Source organism: Podarcis tiliguerta (genome assembly GCF_965153285.1).
Source record: "Podarcis tiliguerta genome assembly, chromosome: 13".
NCBI classification, from domain to species: domain Eukaryota; kingdom Metazoa; phylum Chordata; class Lepidosauria; order Squamata; family Lacertidae; genus Podarcis; species Podarcis tiliguerta.
In genome coordinates this window covers 17,505,530-17,524,027 of record NC_139546.1, presented here as the reverse complement: position 1 = coordinate 17,524,027, position 18,498 = coordinate 17,505,530, and the positions used below count along the sequence as shown (strand labels likewise).

Sequence of the window (18,498 nt, the reverse complement as noted above, 5' to 3'; positions counted from 1 at the left end):
ATTCATTTTTTAAAGTTCAAGGGACACGCTCGGAGTCAACATAAATATAGACAAGGTCCCGGGCTCTGGAAATAGCCACCACAATACTACGGGTGACAAAACACGCAGGTGGTTTCTAAATGGAGGAAGCGACAAGGGCACTCTGCTTCCTTTCCAGTTTCTGGAGAGCAATGTGTCACTATGGCACATGAGCCGGGACTCTTAAGGTGTCGTATCCGGCAAGGAAAGGCCTCCGAGGAAAAGGTGACCCGATGTGTGTGCTCAGTGGCGTAGCAAGGTCAGGTGGTACCCGGTGCGGAAAATTTCTTGTCTCGTCCCCCCACCCCCCCACATTGAAATTTACAGTGGTACCTCAGGTTACATACACTTCAGGTCACAGACTCCGCTAACCCAGAAATAGTACCTCGGATTAAGAACTTTGCTTCAGGATGAGAACAGAAATCGCGTGGTGGCAGCAGTGAGAGGCCCCATTAGCTAAAGTGGTGCTTCAGGTTAAGAACAGTTTCAGGTTAAGAACGGACCTCCGGAACGAATTAAGTACGTAACCAGAGGTACCACTGTATTTATTTTTGCAAATGAATGTGGATTCTGGGCCTCTGATAACAAGCAGGTGACTGCGGACAGTTACTTAAATCTACAGGCTGGGTTGTGTTTGGGCCACCTTCTCCCGAGGGAGTTCTTTCCACTGTCAAATAGCTCTGACTGACAGAAAGCTCTTCCTGATGTTTTGACAGCTCAGGGGGGGCTTGGGAGTCGTGGGCGGGCGGTGCGCCATTGCCCTGCGCTCCCGGGCTGCTTTGGGGGGGGGGGGAGCCTCCCCCGAGCTGTCCAAACTAAGGGGGAAGGGAGGAAGGCCGCCTGCAAAGTGGCGCGGCTCCCCCACTTCCAGAGAGCAGCCCAGGAGCGTGGGGCAGCAGTGCACAGCCCAGCCACAACTCCCAAGCCTCCCCTGAGCTGTCAAAACAAAGGGGGAAGGCCGCCGGCAAAGCAGCATGGCTCCCCGCCAGGAAGCAGCCCGGGAGCCGCCATTTTGTCACTTCCCTCAGTAATGAAACCTGGGGTGGCCCGCACCCCCTTCCTACGCCACTGTGTGTGCTTCTTCATCCACCTCCCACAGTTTCTGCAGTCTCGTGAGCAGCCTCTCACAAGGCCCTGCTCACCTCACCCTGAAGCAAACACTTAAAATCCACACGCACACACACACCGTGGTTGACTCCACTTTTGGCCCGAAGCCCAAGGCTGATGATAGCCTGGGATCGAAACCACAAGGAGAGGTTGGTGGCAGAACGAATGGCAAAGTTTATGGCCACACGTGTGAAGTGCTCAATACTTGAGCAACTTCAATTGAAATGTGAATTGCCCCATCCATTTTGAGCAAGCTTCTTTATGGAAGTGAAGGTGTGGGCAGTGTAAGCCTTCCAGGAAGCAACGCCTCAATGCCTTCCAGGTGTGCTATATGAGGAAGAATTTGCACATTGCATGGCAGGACGGAGCCTCAAAGATCAACTCCCAAGACCACATTCCCAGCATGTTTCCACTCCTGTCTCGGCGACGTCTATATTAGCTTGGTCATGTCCACAGAAAGGAAGAAGGCAGGTTCCCCAAGGATGTGCTCTGTGGAGTGCTGGCTTCAGGCGCCAGGCCCACTGGCAGACCAGCTCAGCTCAAAGATGTCTGCAAATGTGACGTGAAGGCTGGTGACTAATAATAATAATAATAATAATTTATTATTTCTACCCCGCTCATCTGGCTGGGTTTCCCCAGCCACTCTGGGCGGCTTCCAACAAAACACTAAAATACTATAACCTATTAAACATTAAAAGCTTCCCTAAACAGGGCTGCCTTTAGATGTCTTCTAAAAGTTTGGTAGGGACACGGGTGGTGCTGTGGGTAAAACCTCAGTGCCTAGGACTTGCCGATCGTATGGTCGGTGGTTCGAATCCCCACGGCAGGGTGAGCTCCCGTCTTTCAGTCCCAGCTCCTGTCCACCTAGCAGTTCGAAAGCACCCCTAAGTGCAAGTAGATAAATAGGTACCGCTTTATAGTGGGAAGGTAAACGGCGTTTCCGTGTGCTGCGCTGGTGCCGGCTCGCCAGAGCAGCTTCGTCACGCTGGCCATGTGACCCGGAAGTGTCTGCAGACCGCGCTGGCTCCCGGCCTCTTAAGTGAGATGAGCGCACAACCCTAGAGTCGGACACGACTGGCCCGTACGGGCAGGGGTACCTTTAAAAGTTTGGTAGTTATTTTTCTCTTTGACATCTGGTGGGAGGGCATTCCACAGGGAGGGCGCCACTACCACGAAGGCCCTCTGCCTGGTTCCCTGTAACTTGGCTTCCCGCAGCGAGGGAACCACCAGAAGGCCCTCGGCGCTGGACCTCAGTGTCCGGGCAGAACGATGGAGGTGGAGACAGTCCTTCAGGTATACTGGACCAAGGCCGTTTAGGGCTTTAAAGGACAGCACAAAAACTTTGAATTGTGCTTGGAAACACCCTGCCGTGTGGAAACCCATTGCAGGGGAACGCAGTGCCTGGAGACAGGCAGTCAAGTCGTGTATCCGTAGCAGTGACCAGAGGAGGAATGACCGCTGGGAGGAGCGCAGAGAGAAGAAACTGTTGGAAAACGCCCTGGGGTGCCCCTGCAGCCCCCCAACTCCGAGCGTCCTCCAGGGTGCACAGCTCTGGAAAAGGCATTTCCCTTCCCTTCTCCAGTGCGCTTCAGAGACATATATCAAATGATATACAGTGGTACCTCAGGTTAAGTACTTAATTCGTTCCGGAGGTCCGTACTTAACCTGAAACTGTTCTTAACCTGAAGCACCACTTTAGCTAATGGGGCCTCCTGCTCCCGCCGCACCACCAGAGCACGATTTCTGTTCTCATCCTGAAGCAAAGTTCTTAACCTGAAGCACTATTTCTGGGTTAGTGGAGTCTGTAACCTGAAGCGTATGTAACCTGAAGCGTATGTAACCCGAGGTACCACTGTATGCACACTAATCTTCTAGCATAACACAGCAAGAAGCGTGAGACATCGTAATCTTTAGCTCTACGTGTGTGTGTGTGTGTGTGTGTGTGTGTGTGTGTGTTTATTTATTTACACACTATGTACAGACAAAGGATTCATGGCGTCTTCTCTCTCCAGCTCCGAGAGAAGATCAGGAACAAGTAAAAGCAAAAGTACAGTACAATAAGTACATACATCCCAGACAGGCATGTGATTTACACCAATCTCATCTGCGGCATCGGAGGCCTGAAATACTAACGGAAACGCCACGGTGCATCTTTAGCAGCACAACTGGACGCCTTTGTCTGCCTCAGCTGCAACAAAACATGTCTCTCCTGAACACAGCAGGCGCTGTAACTCTCCAGTGGTTTGACCTCAACTGCAGAGACGCGCTCTTCCACTGTCTCCCGAAACAGACAGATGCCAATCAACCGAATTATTTGTTTGTAACTCCATCTTTGTGCTAAAAAGCCTTTCCACCAAGAATTACAGAAGAAAAATAGATTAATGGGCTTAAATGAAAAAGTGTTTACGCAAACATTTAATAATTGGCAGTTGGGTACCAGGGCAGAGCAGGTGAGTCACCTCCACACACCCATCGTTCATGTCTTTCCTCTGGGTTTTACTCTCTTGGTGATGACGAATGTTGAGTTGGTTGTTTACATGCTTGGTCCTACTGTCTGATATTTTGGCTTCCTGATCACAGGAATTTCGAGAATGAGTAAGCCGGACTTGTGGATGAGGCACAAAAAGGGTCACTTGTAACCTCTGGTCATTGGCTTGCTGCTAAACAAGGTTCCTAGGAGCCCTTTGGCCTCTTATCCTCCATCTTCTCAGATAATGATCAACTCTCCATCTTCCTTTCTCCCCACCCTGATCTCCTTTCTGTGATCATCCACTTGACAAAAAACGAAGCCTCTCCTTGATCCTTTCAGGATCCTTTGCTGGAGCGAAGAGGTATACAGCAGTGCCCTTGTCTCAGATTTCTCCCAGTCCCAAACATTCCCTGTTTGGTCTTTCACCCACACCTGCCCCCTTCCCCACTTTCAGCACCAGCTGTTTCCTCCTTCTGCCCCCTCCCATTGTTCCATCGGCACAAACGTCATATATATTTTTTCCGGCTCCTTCCAGATGCTAAGGAAAATCATAAACAGCCAAGGACAGAATGAAAAACAAACTGCCTTATGCTTCTCTCTTGCTCCCACAAAGGGAACCTTGAAAGCAGTACTGTACCACTTTAAACAGCCATGACTTCCCCCAAGGAATCCTGGGAAGTATAGTTTGTTACAGGTACCAAGAGTTGTTAGAAGACCCCCCCAGTTCCCCCCACAGCGCTACAGTTCCCAGAGTTCCCTGGGAAGAAGGATGGATGGTTAAACCATTCTGGGCATTGTAGTTCTTTTAGAAGACATCTGAAGGCAGCCCTGTTTAGGGAAGCTTTTAATGCTTAATAGACTATTGTATTTTAATATTTTGTTGGAAGCCACCCAGAGTGGCTGGGGAAACCCAGCCAGATGGGTGGGGTATAAATAAATAAATTATTATTATTATTATTATTATTATTATTATTATTATTATTATGAGGGGAATAAGTGTCTCCTGGTGTTCTTAACAAGCCACAGTGCCCAGGACTCTTTGTTTAAAGCCGTATCGTACAATTTTAAATTTGTGGTGTGATACCCCATAAGGGAAAAGGGCATATTTTTATTTACAACAGTGGTACACCTGGATTTGCACCTGACCATACAGTTGATGGGGTGCTGTTGTTTAATCCTGGCACTGACATGTTTTGTATCATTCGACATTTGAAAGTGTACACTTTAAAAGTCTTAATTACACATCTAAAAATTAAGAACATCAGAAGCGACTTGCTAGGTTGGAGCAGGGATTCCCAAACCTGGGTCTCCAACTACTGTTGGACTACAACTCCCATCATCCCTGACCACTGGTCCCACTAGCTAAGGATGATGGGAGTTGTAGTCCAACAACGGCTAGAGACCTAAACTTGGGGAACTCTGGGTTGGAGCAACGGCCCATCCAGGCTAGCATCCTCTTCTTCACGGTGGCCAACCCCGATGCCTTTTGGAAGCCCATAATTCAGCCAAGAGCACAACAGCCTTTCCTACTGTGCTTCCCCAGCAACCAGTGGAGGTACTATATATAGATGTAATTGGCAGCATTAATCCTCCATGGAATTTGCTCAATTTCCTTTCACAGCTATATGACAGTCTAGCTACACCTGGGATTAAGAAGGCGGTTAGCAGTCACCCTGTGGTTCTTAAAATAACCATTAACTAGGAGATGAGGGGTTGAGGAGATTGTAATCTGGATTACAGGTTGCCCAGAGAGGAAGTTTAAGCCTCTGCTTCTCAGTCAACACACTTGGTGAAATTTAACACATCTAAACAGCAGTTTGCATTAGGAAAGAAACTCCCATTGGGTGCCAGTGCCAAGTGCCAATTGCCACATGCCGTGTGTGTGTGTGTGTGTGTGTGTGAAAGATGTACAGTGGTACCTCGGGTTAAGTACTTAATTCGTTCCAGAGGTCTGTTCTTAACCTGAAAATGTTCTTAACCTGAAGCACCACTTTAGCTAATGGGGCCTCCTGCTGCCGCCGCACCGCCAGAGCACAATTTCTGTTCTCATCCTGAAGCAAAGTTCTTAACCTGAAGCACTATTTCTGGGCTAGTGGAGTCTGTAACCTGAAGCATATGTAACCTGAAGCGTATGTAACCCGAGGTACCACAGCATTTACTTAGGACCTAATATTTATATCACCCTCAAAGGGACAGAGGCTGGTTGTAATGAACAGTGAGGTGTTCAAAGAGCCACTGTGTGTGGTAATGAATTCAATAGTTTAACTATGTGCCGTGTAAAAGAGGAGAAGAAAAATATCTATCCACTTTCTCCACACCACACATACATCTGTAAACCTCTATCATGTCCCCCCTTACTCACAATTTTCCTTAACTAAGAAAGCCCAAATGCTGTCAACTTTCTTCATCAGGGAACTGTTGTTCCAGCTTCTTCATTCAACATGGCAAGCTCTATTATGTCCTTTCTGAGATACAGCAACCATAATTTTATACAATATTAAAAGTGTGGTCGCTGCTCAGGTTTGTGTAAAGGCATTGCAATATTGAGGGTTTCACCTTTGATCCCTTTCTTAATGATCGCTAACATGAAATATACGTTTTTAATGGGTGCTGCATGGGTTGATGTTTTCACTGCCTTCCCATGATGATCCTAAGATTCATTTTCTGGTCAGTTGCCACAGGATCCGACCTTATCAGTTTACATGTGAAGTTAGGGTTCGCAACCTCACATGCAACACCTCTGACTCATAATAAATCACATGACATGCCAATTCGGCTGGAGAAATCTTTTGCAGCTCTTTGCAATCCCTTTTTCTTTTTACCACTCTGAATAATGCGGTGCTATCAGCAAACCTGACCACCTCATGGCTCTAACCTCATTCCAGATCATTACTTCTTACAGCTCTCTTTTTTATGAGAACTGTCCATTTATTCCTCTTTATTATTCTGTAATTCCTGTTCTACAACTAATTACTGCTTCATAAAAGGGCTTGTCCTCTTATCTTATATCTGCTTAAATAGTTCAGGAATTTTTGTTGAGGTATTTAGCACACAATGGCCCCTAGATTACCCATATTCAAATGCTTGCTGCATTCTCAAAGCTTAGTGAGACAGAGCTTAGGGTTGTACAAGCCACACTAGTCTTGCTTCAGCAAGATTTTCATACCCTCCAACATTTCTCCGATGAAAATAAGGGTGTCCTACTCAACAACAAGGGATGCGGGTGGTGCTGTGGGTTAAACCACAGAGCCGAGGACTTGCCGATCAGAAGGTCGGCGGTTCAAATTCCCGCGACGGGGTGAGTTCCTCTTGCTCGGTCACTGCTCCTGCCAACCTAGCAGTTCGAAAGCACATCAAAGTGCAAGTAGATAAATAGGTACCGCTCCGGCGGGAAGGTAAACAGTGTTTCCGTGCGCTGCTCTGGTTCGCCAGAAGCAGCTTAGTCATGACCCGGAAGCTGTATGCCGGCTCCCTCAGCCAATAAAGCGAGATGAGCGCCGCAACCCAGAGTCGGCCACGACTGGACCTAATGGTCGGGGTCCCTTTACCTTTTATTCAACAACAAACAACAGCAACAGTTATCCAGCCCACCCAATTGAGTTGCCCCAGCCTCTCTGGGCAGCTTCCAACATATTCACAAACATAATAAAACATTAACAAACTTCCCAATATAGGGCTTTCAGATGGCTCAGGGGTCGGATAACTCCATACCCTCCAACATTTCTCTGATGAAAATAGGGACGTCCTAAGGAAAAGCGGGACATTCTGGGATCAAATCAGAAATTGGGACAGCTTGTGTAAATCCAGGACTACCCCTGGAAAATAGGGACACTTGGAGGGTTTGGATAAATGCTTCATCGTTTTATATTTAGCAATGCTCTTGAGGTGTCCTTCTCTAACTCACTAGATCAGGACAAGGCAGAACGAGAAGCTAAGGCCCCCTACATTCTCTTAGAGAAGGTAAGTCAACAGAGGAGTCTGTCAGGAATGAAGTCGGATTTTGTATTACTTAGGAATGAACGGGGCTCTGTTTGGAGAATCCTTAAAGATCGATTCCCCCTGGATCCCTCAAACACTTCAGCACCTTCCTAGAGAACACACCATGCATTTAAAGCACTTTGCTTCCCCCAGAGAATCCTGGGAGTTGTAAGGATCCCTCCCAGCACCCTTAAACTACAGTTCCCATGGTTCTTCAGGCAAATTCATGTGATTTAAATGTGCTATAAATGTATAGTGCGTATTCAGCCCTGATGGGGCTGAGCTTCAAGACCTGCATTTAACCACAGCGATCCATCATGAAGAAAAGGTTGTTCCTGATGACATGAAGAGGGCTTTTCCCCAGTGGCGTAGCGTGGGGGGTGCAGAGGGGGCCGGCCGCACCAGGTGCAACATCTGGGGGTTAGGGTTAGGGGGCGCAAATCCATGGGTTAGGGGGCGCAAATCCACGGGTTAGGGGGTGCAAATTACTTGCCTTGCCCCGGGTGCTGACAACCCACGCTACGCCACTGCTTTTCCCTCACCACAACCACAGAGCAACCACAACCAGCATCCTTGCATTTGGGATAAAAGAGAAAGGCTTCCCATCAAAGAGCAGAACTACCAGGTAGGTTTGAACTCTGACACCTCATTTTTTGAACAAAAGTCTTGGCTCTGGCTTTCATTGTTTCCTGCATGCATCCTGTATCCTGGTTAACTTTATCCCATTTGCCTGGCCCTATTCCCATTGCTATATAGCCATAGCTCCTCTTCCTCCTCTGCTACCGGCTGTGACCTGTGTTTTCAGGCACATCTCCTAGTAAACGTCCCCCCACCCCACCCTACTCACAAAGGTGTGAGTCAGCCTTCAGGCACGAGCAGCTGGCCAAGGCTTCCAGCACATCTGCACGTCCCCACGGCTAAGAATAGGTTGAAGGGGAAAGGGTAAACCTGCACATCCTGGTTTTCAACAACTGCTAGATCCTCTCTTTGAGAATCCCAGGAATCTGAACTAAAAGGCTTGATTTGTGGCCGCCTAATTTCACTGTCTGCAGCTGGGCAACCTTCCTCACAGGCCTCATCCAGAACTGGCCCGAGATCTTCCTGTTATAGGCCTGGGTAGGCCGGTCAAACCTGCTGGCATTGACAAGGCATATGACCCTCACCTGAATCTCATAGCACTCCTGACAGGTGATTTGGTCTGCAGCCACAGTGTGTAAATGAAGGAGGAGATTGCCCACCAGAAACCAGGCACTCTATTATTCAAATTAGGCCCCAGTGTTTTTCTTACAACCCCCTTCTCAATGAATTAATCAATTTTAATGTAGCATGTAAAATCTCAAAACTTTCTTATTTGTTAATTTGAGCAACTACTGCTCTCACTTCATTACAAACAGTATTTCTACCTGCAACACACTTGAGCAAACCTATTCCTCTTCCTTTCACAGATATTTTGTTTCCATTTGCAACTATAGCTGCCTCTGATGAGTTATCATTTAACTATTTTTTCTGGGGGGGGGGATTAGCATCAGATGCCATGTGCATGGAAGTTGCCAAATCAATTAACCAGCTAGAAGGGTTATTGTTAATAGCACCAGTTTTCCTAAAACTTGATATTGCTGGATAGTTTTGATGAAATGCAAAAGCATTTTTATTTTGCTTTCTGTTGCCACCCTGGAATTTTTCTTTATTAGTGCCTATTTGTTCCCTCGGCCTGAAAGCGAGATAAGCGCTGCAACCTCATAGTCGCCTTTGATTGGACTTAACCATCCAGGGGTCCTTTACCTTTACCTTTCCCCCCTGCCAATGTTACCTAGCATATGCACCTTTCTGAAGGAGCGCCTCCACCCCCATCATTCTACCCGGACACTGAGGTCTAGCTCCGAGGGCCTTCTGGTGGTTCCCTCACTGCGAGAAGCCAAATTACAGGGAACCAGGCAGAGGGCCTTCTCTGTAGTGGCACCCGCCCTGTGGAACGCCCTCCCACTAGATGTCAAAGAGAACAACAACTACCAAACTTTCAGAAGACATCTGAAGGCAGTCCTGTTTAGGGAAGCTTTTAATGTTTGATGTATTACTGTATTTTAATATTTGGTTGGAAGCCGCCCAGAGTGGCTGGGGAAGCCCAGTCAGGTGGGCACGGTATAAATAATAAATAATAATAATTATTATTATTTCTGCACGTCTTGGCGGTGGAATTGCATTGCAACATTCAGAAAAGTGCAGATTTCCATACAATCTAACAGCTGAGCCCAATGCAAATCTGCCCACTCATCTGGTGCAGTTTTTTTTAAAAAAACCTGCCCCTTGGTTTTCTGGAGACACAAAACACAAACTGGGCAAGGTGTTCGTACTGCCTTCTTCATCAGTTGGCCGCTGATGTTAAGCCATCCTTTGGAATGGGGAAGGATAGCAACGGGTGGTGGGAGAAATCGAGAATACAAGGGCGCTTAGATCTCGAGATGGGAGGAGGGAAAATACCAGGGAAGCTGGTGTTTACGTGTAGACCTGTGTGTGCGTGTGTGTCTGAGGACATGTCTGTCTGTCTGGGAGGTCAACAGAGGGCGGGGAGGCAGGAGCGGGGGGAAGAATCCCTGCAGAGTCAGACAGGATGAGACAGTGTGAATCTGTGTGCATGACAGAAAGCATGAAAAGGAAGGCATGGGCTGGGGGCTGGGGGTGGGAAGGAATAGGATACAGCCCTTTGCCTACCCTTCAAACAAGCTGGGAAGACCCACCCCCATCCTGTCTGCCTGTGAAGGTCTCGGAAGCTCCTCCAAAAGCCCCACCCCCTGACCAGTAGCATAAAAGCCACACACCCATCCCAGCGACTGGACACTAAACAGCTACTGCTGGACAGAGCCTCAGAGTCAAAGGGACCAGACCAGACTCAACTCGACTGAACCGCTGGAGATATCAGGTAAGTGTCTCCATCTCCTCAGGACTTCTGGGATTTAGAGAGGCTTTGTGGCTTCTCGGGTAGCTGATAGGCTTGCGTTAAGAAGGGCTTTGGTGAGCCTCTCTTGGCTTTTGGGAGGTAAAGCAGATGTTATCGACCCAGAAGTGTGGATGGGATCGAACTGATCAGGTGGGCTGTGATGATCTATCAATAGCTGAGGCAATATATTCCTCTGGGTTTGGGGAGGGAAGAGCTGGATGTGAGCATCACTTGGCTATTTCCAGGAGGATTGGAGAAGGTTCAAAATGGCTCACTGTTTTCCAACAGATTAATTAAATTCCTTTCTGGGGCTTAATTTATAAACTTGAATTAAGAATTAGTTGGGGGCACATTTTTTGTCGCTATTTTTTTTTAATTGATCGATTTAATTGATTGATCAAACAAAACATTGCAGTAATTACCTGCCAGGGGTCCCACCTCATTTTTCGCTCTATAAGACACACCAGACCACAAGACGCACCTAGTTTTGGGGGGAGGAAAACAAGAAAAAAAAAATTCTGAATCTCAGAAGCCAGAACAGCAAGAGGGATCACTGCGCAGTGAAAGCAGCAATCCCTCTTGCTGTTCTGGCTTCTGGGATAGCTGCGCAGCCTGCATTCGCTCCATAAGACGCACACACATTTCCCCTTACTTTTTAGGAGGGAAAAAATGAGTCTTATAGAGCAAAAAATACAGTACTTATTTACATGCATGCATATCCGATTTAAAATATCCCATGGATGAGTTCTGTGAGCACCAAAAATGCATTGTTGTAGACCTCACCATAAGGGAGAGATGCTGCTTTTGCTGAGTCTCAGGCTGCCTTGAAATCACACCCTCATCCAAGATATGTGGTTGTTGGTGAGGAAGAAAAGGCAGTCTGCTCAGATATATTTTTGTTAATACTTCAGGTGCCCCTTGAACGCAGGATCCAGAAGGGAGCCAGAATGAACTATAACACAGATTCATCTCTGCCCTTTTCTTCCCAGGTCAGGATCATGGATTCAAGAAGTTTTGTTGTGATGCTTTGTTTGCTGATGACATCTTCGTGTCAGCCCTGGAGGGCGTTTGGAGCACCAGACAGGTGAGCAGCTGGGAAATGGGCAGGCGGCGATTCACTGTGGTTGGTTTCGAGTAAGGAGGAGGGCAACACAATGCATAAACCACCAAATCCACCATCACCCCACAAGAGGTAGCAATGGGGCCACCAACTTGAATAATAATAATAATAATTTATTATTTTTACCCTGCCTACCCGACTGGGTTTCCCCAGCCACTCTGGGTGGCTTCCAACAAAATATTAAAATACAATAATTCATCAAATATTAAAAGCTTCCCTAAACAGGGCTGCCTTCAGATGTCTTCTAAAAGTCAGATAGTTATTTTTCTCTTTGACATCTGGTGGGAGGGCATTCCACAGGGCGGGCAACACTACCAAGAAGGCCCTCTGTCTGGTTCCCTGTAACTCCGCTTCTTGCAGCGACAGAACTACCAGAAGGCCCTCGGTGCTGGACCTCAGTGTCCTGGTGGAGGTGGAGACGCTCCTTCAGGTATACTGGGCTGAGGCCATTTAGGGCTTTAAAGGTCAGCACCAACAGTTTGAATTGTCCCCAGAAGTGTACTGAGAGCCAATGTAGGTTTTTCAGGACCGGTGTTATGTGGTCTCGGTACATTAATGGATTTAAAAGAGGATTAGGCAACTTGATGGCTATTCATGGCTGCTCCCCATGATGTCTATGTGCTATATCTGCTGTCAGAGGCAGTGTTCTTCTGAATATCAGTTGCTGTGAACCGCAATCGTGGGGCTTGCCCATGCACTTAGGTATTGCTAGCGGGATTCCCGGCCACATCTGGGTGGCCGCTTGTGAACAGGAGGCTGGACTAGACGGGCCACTGGCCTGATTCTGATGTTCTGATGAGACAGTGAGGGATCCTCCTCTCATCTTATGGCCATCATCAATGTGTTATAACCACCCTACTTCCTTATTTTCTGCAGGCGGCAGCCCCCTCCTTTTGCCTCCTTCCTGAATCAGCTCCTGAAGATACGTGAAGAAGCAGATGGCAGAGCCTTGCAGGAGCCTGGGCTGGAAGCAGGAGAAAGGTCCACCAAGTGGGAGCAGTTGGAGGGAGTGAGAAGCCAACTGAACCTGTTGAAGAGGTAAGTGGCACCTTGGAAGTACAACAGCCCTGCACTCAGAGTAGACTAGCCCCATTAGATATAGCCACTAGATCACCCTCTTATTTCAGAGAACACTACCTTCAGCTTTCCATCTCACACCCATCCAGGAATGCAGGGAACTGCTTTATACTGAGTCATACCATCAACCCATCTTGCTTAGTAATGGCAGCAGGTCATTTGGGATTTTGACAGGAGTCATTCTCTTCCCTACCTGGAGATGTTGGAGTTTGGACCTGGGACATTCTGCGACTGAGCTATGGCCCTTGATGATCATCTGTCATGGATGCTTTAGCTGAGATTCATGTATTACAGGCACTTGGACCAGGTCCCTTCCAACTCAACAGTTCTATGATTCTAGAGCTGTGTCTTCCAGCGCAACAGACCTCAGACCTTCCCAGAGAACCTGGGAGTCAGGGCATGGTCTTTCAACCAGTCAAACCTGTGCGACAATAGATCTAGAACAGGGCTAGCCAATGTGCTGCCTTCCAGATCTTGCTGGATTCCAAATCCCATCAACCCTAGCCAGGGATGATGGGAGTTGTAGTGTGAAGGGTACCACGCTGGCTACGTCTGATCTAGAATATAATAATCTTGATTTTGCTTGATCTGCATTTCGCAAGAACAAAATCGCTCTATCTTACACTTTAAATTTCTTTTTTTTCCTTGGGGTTAGAGCTTGTGAAACAGCCTGGCAAGCTAAACGTATTATCTAACCATACAACACCTATTTGTGTCAGGCAGAAAATATGTAAAATGCGTCCTACAGACAGAAGTTGCCAAACTGTCTCTCCCCTCCCCCTTTTAATTAACCTGGGAGGTGTTTTGCTTCCCAATAGGCAGAAACTTTGCTGGTGAAGCTTTTTCTGATGCAGTAATGAAATAACTCATAAGGAATCTTCCTATTAAAACAGTGGATGCAGTTAGGAGTACCGTGACACTTCATTACCATGTTAGAAAAGGGGGGGGGGGGAATTCACTGGCAAAACTGATTTTTCCTCCTACACGTTCGGGGCATGACCCAGTCTTGATTTGCAATTGCATGATACCAATCTAAATAGACAAATAGTCTGACTCAGTATAAGACAGCTTCCTGTGTCCCTATATAGGGTGTAGTTATTTGGATGGTAGTGAAGACTTAGCTTTTCCCCCCTCAGTGTGAAAGTTAGCCTTTCACTATTCTTTTTTTTAATCACGGCCCCAAACTGGACCAGACCAAGATGAAGCCATCTCTTGGCTGGGCGAAAGCCAATTCCTAGCCCTATGACAATCTTAGCCTGAGTCCCTCGGGTGGTGCAATGGGTCAGGGCACCAGGCTGTTAACCAAAAGGTTGGTGGTTTGAGTCCACCCAGGGACTGCTGTGAGCAGGATTCCTGCATTGCAGGGGGTTGGACTAGATGACCCTTGGGGTGCCCTTCTAACTATGATTCAAAGCCTCAGCTCTAGTCTAGCATGGATAGGGAGCCTGTGGTTCTCCAGATATAGCTGGACTATAATTCACATCATCCCCCATCACTGCCTTTTGCTCCCATTCAAGAGATCATTCCTCCAGCTCCAGGCCCTATATAGGTCCTCTACATACAAGACCCTAGTGTTCCTCACACTTCTTTTCCCCACCCACAGCTCCTCTCCTGGGCATCGTGTCCCCCGACACCTGCTGGCCTTGCCTTCCATGCGCGGATGCCAGCTTGGCACCTGCCAAGTACAGAACCTGGCCAATCTGCTGTACCGTTACGGGGGCAACAACCAGAAGGACGAATCCCGCAAGAACAACAAGGACACAGCCGATCCCATGGGCTATGGGCGCAGGAGACGCCGGGCGGCTGGGCATGGCTTGCCCACTCCCACTTAAGAGACACCATGCTGACGAGGGGAAAGATGGGCACTAACTGAACAAGGCTCTGGGAAGCTGCAAGGATCAAGAGAACACACTCAGTGACCCCAAGCGCTCAGAGGCAATGGGCAACTACAAGCGTGGCCACCATCATGGGATGGTTGTGGGTCTTCTTCCGTCTCCAGCATTTTAGTGCCCCCCATCCCAGTTCAAGATTTGGGCCACTGGTGCCTAGGCAAAGCTTCATAGGGATGCAAGGCTGTAGATCGGATGATAGCTGCTACGGCTCACAGGGTGTTCAATGGAGTTGTGTGTTCAGCGGCGGTCAAGCTAAGAGCCCCCTCTCCAACGGGGCAGCAGCTCTTTGCCAGAACGCAGGAGGAGGATGCTATAGAAGCCAAGGAAGAGGATGGGAAAGTGGTCATGCCCCCCCCCCCCGGAAAAGAACACTGGAACATCTCGGCGTTGCAGAATAGCTCCTCTGCAAAATACAAATGGACTTCACCGGCTATGTGACATCGCAGGCAGGGTGGCGGGATTCCTGGGCATTCCTGGATTCTGTGCTTCATTTATGCATCTGGAGTTGCGTCAAGAGGAGATTTCAAGTAAAGAGATTTGTCCACCTGGAATTGTTTGTGGTGTTATTTGGTGCTTTGGCTCGGGTGAGGTTGCTAAGTGTGCTGGGCGAAATGGGTGGTTGGGAATGGATGCAAATTTGTCCCCGCCTCCTGCCGCCCTCTGGTTTTAATTAAATGGCACACCTCTCTGAGAGATGCCAGGCTTCCTGGTACTGCCCTGTTGCACTTCCTGCAGGCACTGATGTAGTCCAGTTTGTGCCTAGGTGGAACTAGGAAGTGTGGATGAAGTCCCATGTTTGGTTGCCAGAGGTGTGGTTATACTCCTTATTCAGTGAAGGATTGCTGCAAGCTGGTGAAATCCTTTCTCAAGCCTTGGTTGTTCTGAACAACTACAGAATGGCATGGGCTCCTGAGCACTCTGCTTTGGCTCTTGGGACCTCTGAGCTGGTTGTTGTTCCCAAAGAAGGGGGTTACAAAGTTTTTCACTCACCTAAAAAACCCATTGGTTGGTTGAAGATAACCTGAGCATAATCTGTGCTGTCATTTTGTTGATCACTGAGAGCTATAAGCAGCTGGAATTTCTGTATTTTTCTGCCCAAGTTGCCATTACCATCATCTACTACTACTACTACTATTATTTTGACAAAGTACTAATCATAAATACAGTGGTGCCTCGCAAGACGAAAAGAATCCATTCCGCGAGTCTCTTCGTCTAGCGGTTTTTTCGTCTTGCGAAGCAACCCTATTAGCGGATTAGTGCTATTAGCGGTTTAGCGGCTATTAAAGGCTTCAGGGATTAGCGGATTAGCTGCTAAAAGGCTATTAGCAGCTTAGTGCCTTAGAAAAAGGGGGTGGGGAGCGGAAAAAAATCGCAGGAACTCGCAAGACATTTTCGTCTTGCGAAGCAAGCCCGTAGGAAATTCGTCCTGCGAAGCACCTCCAAAACGGAAAACCCTTTCGTCTAGCGGGTTTCCGTCTTGCGAGGCATTCGTCTTGCGGGGCACCACTGTAGATATGAATAAAAATGTGCACCCCACCCCCGAGACCATTCCATTGTAACTATCCAACCTCCCAAAATTTCAACACCTCCTGCGACGGTTTGGCCCCTTTCTGTTTTAACAGGACAAATTCTACAAACACCGTCCATATCGCCTCAAAATCATTTCTCCTGCATATTCCCTGTCTTTCCTTAAGGGCACATGTTAATTTATCATCAGTGGCTATATCCCACTCACCATTACCATTTATTTGCAAATTAATCACCTCCATCCTCAAAGGAACTGCATACATGGTTCTTGCCTCCACCTTTTATCTCTTCACAACGATCCTGTGAGGTAGGTTAGGGTGGCCCAACATTGCCCAATTCATTGATGGCCCAACATTGGCCATTCATTGATGAGTGGGAATTTGGCCCTGGGTATCTCCAGTCCAGGTTGGCCATTGTAACCACCGGAAAATATATATATATTAAAGGGATGCAAAGAATGAGAAAATACTAGGATGCTCCATCTCCTCCTAAAGAAGAGAGGTGGCTTAGATCAATGGAACTGTGAGCCACACCTGCTGGTTTCTTGGAAAGGTGGAGATGGTAATTAATCAAGACCAGGGCTAGCCAATGCAGTGGGCTCCAGATGTTGCTGCACTCTATATCCCATCAGTCAATGGCTAGGGACGATGGGAGTTGTAGTCCAACATTTGGAGGGCACAAGGTTGACAAACCTTGAGCTAGAGATGCACGTGTCAATGTGTATGAGGTCTCCTGTTTTCTTTTTTTTAAATAATATTTATTAGAAATTTAACAGTTACAGAGAAAAAAAAGGAAAAAAGAGCAATAAAAAATTTAACAAACAATACATCAAAAATAAGAAGGAAAAAAAATACATCAAAACAACAGGAAAAACAAAAACATTTACAAACACATCCAATATTTCCATATCTTTACCTTTCATTTACTTGTTTCCTCGACCTCCTCACACCTCCCTTTTTTGTATTCTAGTTCTATTAGCTAATTCAGCAAATCCTTTCCCTCTTTCTCAATTTTTTGTTCTATAATTTATCTTAACACAATCTAACTTTAAATTTTCCACTTTGGCCCATTAACAATCAGTTTCTGCTTAATTCTTTATAACATTTCTGCTAAAACCATATAGCTTCATTCCAGCATTCTTCTAACATTCATTAATTTTGCAGTATTTCTGTATATATACCGGTACTTTAAATTTTTTCCAATCTTCTTCCACCGACTCTTCTCCCTGGTCTCGGATTCTGCCAGTCATTTCCGCCAATTCCATATAGTCCATCAGCTTCATCTAAGGTCTCCTGTTTTCTTTGAGCAGGGGTGGGCGACCTGCACCCAAAGGTCTGCCTGTAGCCTCCTTCGGCATAATTTCATGTGGATGGTGGGGGTGGAGGGACCCCAAAAGCCAAGGTGGGGGTGGGAGGGGGGTGGTGCAAGAAGGGAAGGGAATCCTTTGCAAGCAATCACCTCAGACATCTACTAAAAGTGACCTGTCTCTTCTCCACAAATTTCAGCAGCTCTCTCTCTCTCTGTTTGTATAAGAGGGGGAGGAAGGCTGTGAGAGAATTAGAGTGTCAGGAAGAAAGAGGGAAGGGACAGAAAGAGAAAAGGGGTAGCAGGACAAAGAATGAAGAGAGCACAAGTGCCTGGGAGGACTGGGAAACCAGGTTGGGATTCTCGGGGGAGTGGAATTCAGGCCTTAGGCATGATCTGACTCATTCCAGAGCGGTTCACAAAATACAAACAAATTAAGATTATTATTAAAAAACAAGCGAACCCACACGCACCACACATTAACATTTTCTACTCATTTTGCAACTCCTGCTTCCATGAACAAGGAGGCAATGAAAAGTGAAATGAAACGAGGTTCAGAAAACTGGAGCTCTTGTGGGTAGTGAAACAGGGAGACTTGAGGCTATTGTGGAGGGGTGGGGTGGGGGGAAGACGACTGGAAATCTGGGGTTGGGGAAACCTCTCCCCCCCCCCCACCTTCCGGCTCCAGAAAAAAAGGGGGGTCAGCGGTGGCGCCTCCGGAACCAAAGATTTCAAGGCGGGGGCTCCGGAAGCCCCGACCACCTCCAGCAGCATCAGCATCAATAAAGCGGCGCGGGGCATTTCGGGAAAATCCTTGCACGGCCGGAGCCGGCATGGCCAGCTGGGCGGCGACGAGGAGGGGAGATGCTGGAGGGCGGCGGGCAGGCGGGAGAGTTCAGGCGGACTAGTGGGTAGAGGAGCAGGGGGCCGCCAGGGGCAAGGACCCGGAGGAGCGAGGAAGGAACGGCTCGGGAAGGAGGAGAGAACGGAGAGGATGGAGAGGAAGAGGAGGAGGAGCTGGGGTGCCGCTGGGGACCCCCGAAAGGCTGCCCGTCGCCAGGAGGGTTCT

At 47.8% G+C, this 18,498-nt stretch overlaps 1 protein-coding gene across 1 annotated transcript; it reads left to right on the top strand.

The window, feature by feature from the left end:
* Positions 1–9,859: 9,859 nt before the first annotated feature.
* On the top strand, positions 9,860–15,148 carry LOC310661808 (uncharacterized protein). The gene is made up of 4 exons (XM_083408284.1): positions 9,860–10,490; positions 11,498–11,592; positions 12,505–12,666; positions 14,309–15,148. The coding sequence occupies exons 2-4, from the start codon at positions 11,507–11,509 to the stop codon at positions 14,535–14,537; spliced, it is 477 nt and encodes a 158-aa protein (XP_083264410.1). The 5' UTR covers positions 9,860–10,490; positions 11,498–11,506; the 3' UTR covers positions 14,538–15,148.
* Positions 15,149–18,498: the final 3,350 nt, after the last annotated feature.

Bases quoted from the DNA above. Each gene is read 5' to 3' on its own strand.
- LOC310661808 (XM_083408284.1), top strand. From the start codon at position 11,507: ATGGATTCAAGAAGTTTTGTTGTGATGCTTTGTTTGCTGATGACATCT. The intron at 11,593-12,504 runs GTGAGCAGCTGG...TATTTTCTGCAG, and splicing joins GCGTTTGGAGCACCAGACAG to GCGGCAGCCCCCTCCTTTTG. The intron at 12,667-14,308 runs GTAAGTGGCACC...CCCCACCCACAG, and splicing joins CAACTGAACCTGTTGAAGAG to CTCCTCTCCTGGGCATCGTG.